Source organism: Triticum aestivum, chromosome 3B (genome assembly GCF_018294505.1).
Source record: "Triticum aestivum cultivar Chinese Spring chromosome 3B, IWGSC CS RefSeq v2.1, whole genome shotgun sequence".
Classification (NCBI taxonomy): domain Eukaryota; kingdom Viridiplantae; phylum Streptophyta; class Magnoliopsida; order Poales; family Poaceae; genus Triticum; species Triticum aestivum.
Genome location: NC_057801.1, coordinates 542,212,806 through 542,224,329, shown reverse-complemented (window position 1 = coordinate 542,224,329; position 11,524 = coordinate 542,212,806). Strand labels below are relative to the sequence as shown.

The window sequence follows — 11,524 nt, the reverse complement described above, 5'->3', positions numbered from 1 at the left end:
CTACCGTTGTCGAAGGGCATGTGTAGGTGTGTCTTCGGCAGACCTTCACAGGATTTGGTCGGTGTTGTCTGTGGTAGATCAGCTTGGATCCAATCTTTGTTCGTATGCGTTTATGTGTTGGATCCTTCAAATCTACGCTTATTTCCATCATCGACGATTGTTGTTCTAGTGTATTGGTTCCTTAGAACTTTAGCATAACAACTTTTCGGTTGTCTAGTATAAAAGATTTGTTCGGTTTCGTTGAGGAAGGAGCAGTACACCAGTATTTGTAGTTGCCGCTAAGTAGTCTACAGATTTGGATGTAATTTGTTTTGCTTTTGGTGTTCAATGGATTCTTTTCTTTGAAAAAAAAGCCAAACAAATAAGCTCCTTGTTTTTTTTTCGAGTCACTACTCCCGGGGAGTTTTTTCTAACCTTTTCTAACCCTTTCTGCCCTCCCCGGCTTTCCCTCCCGTCGGCGCCGCTCTGCTCCGCTGTGGCTGATGCTGTCACGATGGATCCCTGCCGCCGGGCGCCAGCGAGGGCTGCTGGCCAGGCTGGGCTCACGCGCTTATTCCCACGGGAGGGTATTCGACGCAGCGGCCCGGGACGGCGAACTTCGGGTGTTCGTTGTCGCCGGTGAGGTCTCCGGCGATTCGCTCGCTTCGCGCCTCATGGCGTCCCTCAGGAAGCTCTCCCCTGTTCCCGTTCGTTTTGCTGGCGTTGGCGGGTGTGGTTTAACCCCTGTTCCTACATTTTTGGTTCAGTTATCTGTGCTATTATAGTATTTTTCAGTGTCAGTTTGAGCATTTTTTTCTGATGAAATGCCCCAGTTTGAACATTTGATAAATACTAGTAGCTCTGAAACCACCTAATCACTTCATGCACTTTAAGCTTTATATTTGCCATTTGATGTCAATGTTTTTTTCCCCAATGAATGTTCATTTGTGCATGGTACTCTTATAGATCTTCATTACACAGAAATGCTTCATACAGTCAAGGTATTTTGGACTTGAAAGAAACTTGGAGAGGGGTTTAGTGGATTGCTTATTTGTTCTGTTTCGGAAGTGTTTACATGTTCAGATTATGTACTGTACATAGACTAGGCTCCATTTGTAGTTATGTGCACGCTTAAACATCAAATTTGTGGGGATGGAGAGGGAAGTGTGTTCCAGTGGATATTTTGTTCGGTGTCCAATTTTTAGTCAAGTGACAGAATGAGGGATTTTTTTTGTTAATTCTTGTTATGCTAGTTTGTGATTCTCTTCTAGGCAGTAGGTTCATCAGGTTCTTAAAGAAACAAGGACGAGTTCCTTCTCTTTCTGGATTCAAGTCAGTCTTCAATATTGGAGATGATGTAGAGAAACAGATTTTTTTTTGAAAAGACAACAGTTCTCTTGACACATTGTTCTTTTCTCTTCCATAGGAGAGCGTGAATAAGGAAGATCGGATGTGAATACAGGAAATATAACATTAGGGTTGCTTTATTTATCAGTACCTCTGTAACTTAATATAAACCTGTCTTATATTTTTTTACGGAGGGAGTATTATGTTTTTTATCTTCATCAGAAGAAAACAAAATGGAGGGTTAACTGTCATGTCGTGGAGTTGTCAGTTATCACCGTCATACAGTTATGACTGATCTCCTTGATGTATGCACATACTTCCTGCTCAAATGCCATTGGTTGATGTTTGCAGTCAGGAGTTCCTTTGTGTTCTCTCTGTTTGGATGCAAAGTGAGTTCATTTTCATGTGTGTGCTCAACATATCCATGCATTAACTAGTTCAGCATTGTTGTAGCATCATGTTGCAACTTTCCATATGCACGCTTTGGTCCAAGTCCGGTTCAAGCTGGATCACATCATGTTGCAACTTTGATCTTTCATTTATTTACTCACTAAACAGATTTTTCTCAATGCAGAGAATTAATGTGCAAGGAAGGGCTGCAATCACTTTTTCCCATGGAAGAAATTGCCATAATGGGGTTGTGGGAACTGCTGCCACACATATATAACGTCAAGGTGCATCTCTGGTGTGTCTTGTGCTTTGCTTTCTGTTTGTGTTCACTTGATTGTTGGTTATACTCGTTTTTATGTTGCAGAGGAAGATCAAGGATACTTTAGATGCTGCTATACTATTTCGGCCTCATGCTGTAGTTACTGTTGATTCAAAGGGTTTTTCGTTTCGCCTATTGCAGCAATTAAAATGTAAGGCTTTAAGTGGAATCATTTTTACCATAACACAATTTCATTCAAATAACTAAATTTACATTTATTTTTTCATGAGCAAACATGGTAAGATTTTTCTGTTGTCTAGGTAGGTACAACCAAAAAGTTGATAGCCCTCTGCATGTCCATTATGTTGCTCCATCATTCTGGGCCTGGAAAGGTGGTGAAAGGAGGCTCTCAAAGTTGCATAATTTTGTGGATCATATGTTATGTATCCTTCCTTTTGAGGATGAAATTTGCAGATTACATGGGTTGCCTGCTACATATGTGGGCCATCCCTTATTGGATGATGCTGCTGGCTTAAATGTGGCAGGGACTTCGCTTCAACATAAAAATGTGGTAGGGAGTTGTGCGGCTTCATTAGTATCTGTTGCCTCTTTTGTTGACCATAGAATTATAGTCAAGGCGAGATCCCATAAAAAAAATTGAAGTTCACTAGCCGTTGTCATTGATGGATAATAAGGCCTATCTCTTTTGTTGAGAAAGGTGGCTCATATCCATTAGGACATGGAATGTGCATCTAAAGATTCCTATACTATTCCTGCCTAAACCTGGGTGTGGCCATAGAAATCCAAGGAGCTAAATCTCATCCAAAGCTAGGTAGAAGCAAGGGTTAGGGACTAGATTATACTTAGCATTATATTATTGTATAAGAAATGGATCTGAGGATCATGATCCTAAAAGGTTCAAGAGGGTTGTGACTTGTGAGGGAGCGGCATTCCCTTGTTTTCTTCTGAGATTGTGCAATGCTAAGAAAAATGTTGGCATGGAATGTTGTCTTGTCTTCTAGAAGTGACTAACCGATTTCAAACTGAATTGCTGATATCATGTAAATGAATTGCTAAGACTAGTAATTTTGATTTTGTATATCTGTTTGATATCTGGGACCATCAACTTTACTCACAATATAGTTGTTTATGTCTATCAAATTTCATAGGACTCAGAATTATCTCCTGACATGTCCATGCGTCAACGAAGTGGTGAAGCTTTTAGACTGGAGCATGGGTTGTCTCCAGGTAATTAAATGTGTCATTCTTTGTCCCTTCTTGAAGTCTTCTTGTGCACAAATACTAGATTGTTATGCCAATTATTATATCTCCTTTTGTGTTTTTCCTTCTTATATTTATCAGATTGGTGAACTGTGATGTGTTGACTTTGTAATTGATGCATTTTATGAATTATCATCAAGGAAATATACAACATGTAAGTTAGGAAAATTCAGTTGCTAATAACTACTGGGAGGGCTTGCTGTTTCATCTAGGTTTTGGAAACTAATACTACTGTTTTCCGAAAACTAACATGAAGTTTTTTTTCTTGAATACGCACGAGTGTGCGTACTATATATTATAGAAGAGAAAAGGGGGTAAAGAGCCCCTCAACATGACGGTTGATGTATGCTAATGGTGCAACTTCAGATCTACAGATTGCTCTGGCAGTTTATTAACTCCCATTCAAATGTAGACAAGCTCGCACACTATCAATCCTTAAGGCTCAGTTTGTGATTGCTGAACTGTGATGTGCTTAACTTATTTTATAATCTGCTGGGAAAGATAGCCACATAAACAGGAAAAAGTTGTTACCGAAATTGTAAACTAGACAAAAGCTGGTTGAAGAAACTATTATCATAATTGGCAGCAATGACAAACGCAACCTGAGTACCAACTACCAGATGATTCATTACATAGTCAAATCTGTTTTACATGAGATGCAAAGGAGATGGCCAAATATTTTAGCACCTGTTTTTTCTTGTGATTTCATTTATTTTAATTTTAACTGCAAATATTGATCTGGTGAAACAAGGAACATGTAGCTAAAGCTGAAAAAGAACTATATAGAACTAGCCAACTGGGCCTCTTTAATTCGTAGGATTCTCAAAACGTGGGAATAGGAAAAACATAGGAATAGAGTGTCATGTCCTCTTGTATCCTACGGATTGAGAGAAGTGTTTGATAGCACAGGAAAAACAATGGAATTCTACAAAGAGCTTTGAGTGGATGGAAAATTTCCTTCGAAATGTAGTACAAATGAATCCTATGGAAAAAATCCTAAGGATTCCAATCCTACGAATCAAACGACCATCATAGGAAAAATGCCGAAGGATTCAAATCCTTTAAAATCCTATGAAATTCCTTTGTATCAAAGGAGCCCTAGGAGACAAATCAGACACTTGTATGGTCTACTATACTATCCTTATATTATTAACATGATACACATTTATTTTGTGTTTTACACAATGCAAGGCCTTCAAAATTTCTATTAAAATTTTCTCGCCTAGAGTGCGGAGTAGCTAGAGTGTGCGTGTTGTTTGATCTTAATCCCTGTACTTGCTACCCAAGTCTTGTAATTGTTTGCTTCTCCTCTTAATGAAAAGAGGACAAACACTTGCTTGCACGTTCTCTAGAAAACATTTCTTGCATTATCGTATGCATCAGTAACAATTCATAGCAAGACATATCTGGATTTTGTGTTCTGGCATGATGCTAGTTTATTGACTGCTCTATAAATGTGCCAAGGTTTCTCAATGGGCTAAATCTTAATATGCATGTGATTGTTGTGTTATAAAAAGCATGTCTGTTTTCTAATGATAAATACTCCTTTGATAGATGCCACAATCTTAACCATAATGCCTGGAAGCAGGGTGCAGGAAGTAGCTCGTATGCTTCCAATCTTCTTTCGGACTGTGCAACATTTAAGTCACACTTTAAATGATCTGTCACTAGTCATCCCAGTTGCTCCACATCGGGATGTGAGGACCTATGTTGAAAATGTAGTTCGATCACTGCCGTTTCCAGTGGTACTGATACCTGGGGGGTCACTAGAAAAAAGATATGGTGCATTCAATGTAAGCTCACTTCTTTTTCGAGTTAATGGCTTTAATTCTCCACCACCAAATTCACTCTTTGGATATTGTCATTTTCAAATGTTGATATTTTTCATTCATTTGATGGATGTGAAGACTGAAGACATATCAAAGCACCATACCTTGCTAACACACATATCATGTATTGCTGTTTGTTCCAAAAGGATTCATGTTACTACTGTCCCTTTACAGCTGTGCTGTGGCTATAACCCCAGACTATGATTGGTTAAGTTAGCATTATCATTTTCATCTCATCTTATATAGGATCAAAATCTCTATGAAGAAAAATCTAGAGCACTGTTGATTACTGTAGCCGCTGGATTGTTCCACGGACCCATACATTATATTCCAGCCATGCTTTTGTTCTTTATTTCCCTAGGAAATGATTGTCTAATTATATTAAGATACGGTGTTGTCTGTCAACAGTTATATTAGTTATACACAAATAGTGATTCTCTAAGTGTTCAGTCTTTGTTTTTGGGACAGCATTTATTCCTTGGTTGGTAATGTTAAGGCCCCTCTGTTCAAACCAACCATTCCTTTGGTAGCGAAGTGTACTAACCCAATAGGGCTAGATGTGAAATTTATTAGACTTGATTGATTGTTAGTATGTGAAACTTATCGCAGCCAGAGTCTACTTTTCTAATATTCCTTCTTTTGCAGGCTAGTAAAGCAGCATTATGTACTTCCGGAACAGCTGTCATGGAAGTAATGCTAGCAAAGCTACCCTGTGTGGTGGCCTACCAAGCTCATTTCCTAACCGAGTGCTTCATCCACCTGAGAAAAAAGATAAACTTTATTTCTCTACCAAACATCCTTTTGGACTCTCCCATTGTGCCTGAGATCCTTTTTCGAGCGTGCACAGATAAAAATCTAGCTGCAAAACTAAGGTAATTTTCCTTCTTCTAATCTACACCTTATATTTCCGTAAGTACAAAGGTAGCTTCTAGTTATGCGAGACGACGTTCTCAAGTAAGCATCAACATAATTGTGCTATATATTCATTTTAACCTGTTGGGCAATATTCCACCTGCATTTCTGACTGTGGATTGGACCTCATCATATGTCTATCTCATTTTGACCGGTCCAGCGAGGTTATCTTCAACGATGAAGTCCGTCAGCTGCAAGTTGGATCAGCTGAGCGAATGCTCCAGGTCCTCTACGAACCGATCAAGCGACAAGGCAATTTGTTCGCAGAGGAGTTGGGGGACTCGGGCTTGTCATCAGATGTCTACTCCCCCAGCACGATTGCAGCATTGACAGTGCTTTATACGGACAAAAATCGGCGGATGGTGCACCGGAATTGAGCGGGCTTTCTCAGTGGTGGATGAATGTTTCATCTGCCAGAGTGCCAGGGCAGTCGCTATCGGCAGGGGACTGTATTGGCTGCAGTTGATGATTGATCATTGGAGGAGCAAAACATATGGTTAGGTAAACTTTTTTAGTATGGACTGATGTAGAGTTCGTGTCAGCATCACAATATCGTTGTAGAAATTTCGAACGCATGTGCTCTGGTGGGTCAATTGTGTGTGGCTCTTAGTCATGGACAAATCCGGAGTGATGTTTGGCAGAAAAAACTCTTCCATTTGCCTAAAAAAAAACTCTTCCATGCATGGAATTTGTGGAGAGTGCAGGGAGCATATGAGCTGGGGAACAAGTAACTTAAAGATATTTATATCCTGCAGATTTTGTAACTGTAAAATCTGGCCATTTGCTAATTTGATTCGTGCTGCTGCGCTTTTTAATGCGGTTTTGTGATTATCAAGTGTATCAGACGATCAAAACAGTCTGGGCTCAGGCCAATTCCATGGCGCGACCCTATCCTGTCCGTTTGGGGTAAAACGGATAAACCGGGCGGCCCAACGCGCGGGAGCAAACGGACTTTTGTCCGTTTTGTGTCCGCTTTTGACCCATCCGCGATCCAAGTTTGCGCCGCTTTTGGGGTGAAACGGACAGCGCGCGCTTGTCCGCCCATGGCCCGCCTGTCGGTGACACAAAGCAAAAAAAACCGCGGCCCCTTTGGCGCCATTCCCCCTCCCTCCCCCCCCAAATCCTCCCACGTCCCGCTCGTCCCACTCCCTCCCCCCGTCCATGGCCGACGCCTAGCCGAACTCCGGCGGGCTGGCCGTTGACCCGCCCGGAATGGCCAAGAAGAAGAAGGGCAAGGCGCCAAGGAAGTCGCGGTCGGAGTGCACGCCGGAGGAGATCGCCAAGTTGGACGCGGAATCGGCGAAGAGGAGGGGCCAGAGGGCGGTCGCCAAGAACAACATCGCCGCGGCCAAGAGAGCCGCCGACCGCGCTGCGATTGAGGCCGCGCGGCACAAGGCCGAGGTCAAGGAGAAGGAGGCCATCGTCAGCAAAGCGCACGCCCTTCTCATGGCTGACATTTGTCGTCCGCCCGGTTTCTCTGGAGGGGCCGTCGGTCCGGCGAGCACAGGGTCGTCGGTCGCCCGGCCTCCGCATTGCCAGTCGCCGAGGTCGCGGACCACGCCCTTGTCGCCCGGCTTTCCTCCGCCAAGGCACGACGGCCAGACCCGTTTCGGGGGGGGGGGGGGGGGGTCACCGGATGTTGGCATGTTCGCGCCGTCCACACCGCGCCCCTCTGCCGTCATCGACCTCAACGTCACCCCTGGGTCCAGTAGCGGCGGCCGACCGGCCGTCGAGAAAAACATTCATTTTGAAGGCCGGCTGTGTTGCGGGCCGCTGACTGTGTTGCCGGCGAGGACAACCATTCATTTTGGAGGCTGACTGATGCCGGCGATGGACGTGTAGGCCGCTGGCTTCGTTGCCGTCGTTGAACTGGGACCGTGAACTAGGGCTTGGCATTTGAAATGTTGCTCTTTTTTTTAAATAGAAGCAGACATGTTGGGATAAAAGATGCGGCCGCGCGTTGGGCGCACGTCCACCGCATCCCAGGACAGGTCCGGACACAACCCCATCACCTTTCCAAACGGACAGAATCCGGACAAAACGAACATCCGCTTGGGTCGCGTGGTGGAGTTGGCCTCATGCTTTGTGCCAACTCTGGCCATAGAGGATCCTGCGCCAATGACGGAAGCACTGGCGGCGCCGTAGCCGGTGATCATGTCACGGCTGAGCTCATGTACGCTGCGGGCCATGGGGCCGCGAATCTTCAATGGAAAAATATTTCGGAGTGGCCAAAATTCATCAACAGTCACTAAGCTCGTTCGTCGCGTGCAAAAAAGTCACTGAATTCAGAAACTGTAATGTTCGGGTTGACAAACTTGTTCCGCGTGCGCACATACGGTCACCGCGTCCGTTTTCATATGTATTTTGCTTGCGTGGCGCTGTCTCACTCGCTGTACGTTGCCACCTCATCGTTCGAGGGACTGCAGCAGCGAAATATCGCGATGGAAGGGCCATATCGCAAAAATGCTACCACGTTCATACTGCAGTTTGCAGAAAGACCCCTCGAGCCCACCTCGACACCGTCGACCCGCTTCAAAACCAGTCGATTCAGGGAAAGAGAAGAGAAAGGAGGAAAGGAAAGAGGAGGAGGCGACGCTGATCGCCTAGGGTTTTCAATCTGACGCACGGCGGCGGCGGCGGCGCCTACGCGTGTGAGTTCGCCGTCGATTCGAAGCATGGCACCGCGGCTGCGACCTGATGGAGAGCCACCCCCCGTCTACGGTGAGTGATCGCCACCCCCCCGCTCCTCGTGTTCATGTTCATATGTCCCTGTTCCTCGTGTTCATGTCCCTGTTGCTCCTCGTTTTGGATGTGATGCATTGCTTGGTCCGGTACAGAAAGTATGGTTTTGAGGGGGGTTAAGCCTGGCTCTGTTCTGTTCCCTGATAGCTATGAAAGTATGGTTTTTTAGGGGGGTTAAGACTGACTCTGTTTTAGGCCTTTTTCCTACGGTTTGAAGGTAACAGTTGGCACATGTTAGTCATGCAAAAATTAAGCCCGGCTATGTTTCTCTGTTGGGAACTGAATGACACATGTTAGCGTTAACTGAACTTGTCTACAGTAAAATGTTTACTAACTGAATCTATATGCTAATTGAATCTATATGAACTGAAATTTTTAGCCAAGTGGTAAACTGAATTAGTGAGCTATTTGAATTAACTAAACTGAATGTATGAGCTAACTGAATTTGTGAGCTATTTGAATTAACTAAACTGAATGTATATGCTACCTGACTGTATGTGCTAACTGAATTTATTTGCTATACATATAGGTGCTGATCTAGAGGATATGTTTACTGTGGCTGTGAATTATGGTGGGTTTTTCATTGGAGAAGGCACAAACAGGTCTTACATCAATGGACAAATGGCATGGTTTGATTACTGTGATAGAGGGTATTGGTGGTTGAGCAGTATCCAAGACATGCTGTGGAAATTATCCTTTGATATTTCTGGGTCTGCAAGGGTCTTCTGGTGTCTGCCTGGATTTGAGATGATGTCCAATGGCTTGGCAGAAATCAGGTCATGTGAAGACACAGAAAACATGTCATGTGCAGTAGCACTTGGGAACAAGTTACTGTGCTTCTATGTTGCTACTGACAATAGCATTGAGCAGAGCCAGGAAACAGGTCAGGTTCATGATGATGTAGTTAGGTTCCCTAAAGCTGAGCTGCCACCTCTCATTAGTCCAATGAAGTCAGAATTACACAACTCAAACAATATTGCAAATAGGGCTAAAAGTCAGAAAAGGAGGTCACCATTAGATGAAGATTATGACACAGATTCAGAGTCAGATGATGAGGACTATGTTCCAGAGCTTGTGGATAGTGACTACCACATATCTGTGACGCCCGGGTAATCAAGCTACAGTAACCCTCTGCTAATGATGCCACATCACTTCGATTTTTTTTCGCTAATCTCGTGTTAATTCGGAACCGATTTAAACTCATATTCAAAATCAAGCAAACAATAAACGTTTTCAAAAGTCAAAACTAAAATGTTCTAAATGTGACAAATATTGCATAGATAATTATGGTGGAGAAACCACACTTTTATAAAATGTTTAAATACTGTTAAATGAATAAAAGGTAGCAAAAACAATTAGTTTAATGCTTTAAAAATAATAAACATTTACAAAACTAAATTGTTATAAGTATTAAACTATTGTGGCCGTGGCATAATTTGTAAAATGCTATTTAGGTGCCACTTTGGTAATTTACTAAAACTAAAATAATAGGAAACTAAAAGAAAGCAAAGTATAAAAAAAAACAGAAAACAAAAACTAAACAAAAAAAAAGGGAAAGAGAAAGCCCCCGCTCCGGTGCGTCTGACGCCCCCGCCCGCTATCGGCGCCCGATTGGCCCCTATGGGCCACAGACATGTGGGGCCCGACCCCCAGAACGGTTTAAAAAAAAAAAGGAAAGGAAAGGAAAAGTTTAATTAAATTAAAAATAAAAATAAGTAAATAATAAAATAAATAAAAATAATAAATATAATTAATAAAATTAAAAATGATTTAATAAAATTAATTATTAATTAATTAATTAATTAATTAGTTAATTAATTAAGTTAATTAATCCTAATTAGATTAACCTAAACCCTAATTAATTTAATTAGAGAATGACAGGTGGGTCCCACTGGACCCACATGTCAGGGTTGACCAGTCAACCCTGTTGACTGCTGACGTCAGCATGACATCATGCTGACGTCATAAATTCATTTTCAAATTAAATAATTAATTAATTAAATTCCAGAAATTAATATAATCTTTAAAAAATCATAGCTTTTAATCCGTAACTCGGATTAAAATATTTTCAACACGAAAGTTGCTCAGAACGACGAGACGAGTCCGGATACGCAGTCCGTTCGTCCGCCACACCCCTCTAACCTATCGAACCCGCAACTTTCCCCCTCCGGCTCCTCTGCCCGAAAACACGAAACACCGGGAATACTTTCCCGGATGTTATCCCCCTTCACCGGTATCACCTACTACCGCGTTAGGGCACACCGAACACCGCGTATTGCCTTGTTATATTTTGTGATGCTTTGTTTGCTCTGTATTCATTATTTCTTCCCCCTCTTCTCTCCGGTAGACTACGAGACCGACGCTGATGCCACCGAGTACGACTACGTCATCGACGACCCCTCCTTGTCTGAGCAACCAGGCAAGCCCCCCCTTTGATCACCAGATATCGCCTACTCTTCTCTATACTGCTTGCATTAGAGTAGTGTAGCATGTTACTGCTTTCCGTTAATCCTATTCTGATGCATAGCCTGTCATTGCTGCTACAGTCATTGATACCTTACCCGCAATCCTAAATGTTTAGTATAGGATGCTAGTGTTCCATCAGTGGCCCTACACTCTTGTCTGTCTGCCATGCTATACTACTGGGCTGTGATCACTTCGGGAGGTGATCACGGGCATGCTGTATACTTTACACTGTTACATTACCTGTGATACTGTTCGGAGTTGGGGGCTGAAGGGGCAGGTGGTTCCATCCCGGTAGAGGTGGGCCTGGGTTCCCGACGGT

At 43.0% G+C, this 11,524-nt stretch overlaps 1 protein-coding gene across 3 annotated transcripts; it reads left to right on the top strand.

Moving 5' to 3' along the window:
- Positions 1–402: 402 nt before the first annotated feature.
- LOC123070798 (probable lipid-A-disaccharide synthase, mitochondrial) lies at positions 403–6,785 on the top strand. 3 transcript variants are annotated; one of them, XM_044494138.1, is made up of 10 exons: positions 403–618; positions 946–980; positions 1,678–1,715; positions 1,901–2,000; positions 2,081–2,186; positions 2,296–2,546; positions 3,145–3,223; positions 4,811–5,049; positions 5,731–5,957; positions 6,158–6,785. In XM_044494138.1, the coding sequence occupies exons 1-10, from the start codon at positions 483–485 to the stop codon at positions 6,372–6,374; spliced, it is 1,428 nt and encodes a 475-aa protein (XP_044350073.1). In that variant the 5' UTR covers positions 403–482; the 3' UTR covers positions 6,375–6,785. The 3 variants fall into 3 exon arrangements, with proteins under 3 accessions (XP_044350073.1, XP_044350072.1, XP_044350071.1); XM_044494137.1 differs by lacking the exons at positions 946–980; positions 1,678–1,715; XM_044494136.1 differs by lacking the exons at positions 946–980; positions 1,678–1,715 and having other exon boundaries at positions 403–709.
- Positions 6,786–11,524: the final 4,739 nt, after the last annotated feature.

Excerpts from the sequence above, each read along its gene's own strand:
- LOC123070798 (XM_044494136.1), top strand. The coding sequence starts at position 483 with ATGCTGTCACGATGGATCCCTGCCGCCGGGCGCCAGCGAGGGCTGCTG. Across the intron at positions 710-1,900 it reads CGTTTTGCTGGCGTTGGCGG|AGAATTAATGTGCAAGGAAG; the intron begins GTGTGGTTTAAC and ends TTCTCAATGCAG. Across the intron at positions 2,001-2,080 it reads CACACATATATAACGTCAAG|AGGAAGATCAAGGATACTTT; the intron begins GTGCATCTCTGG and ends TTTATGTTGCAG.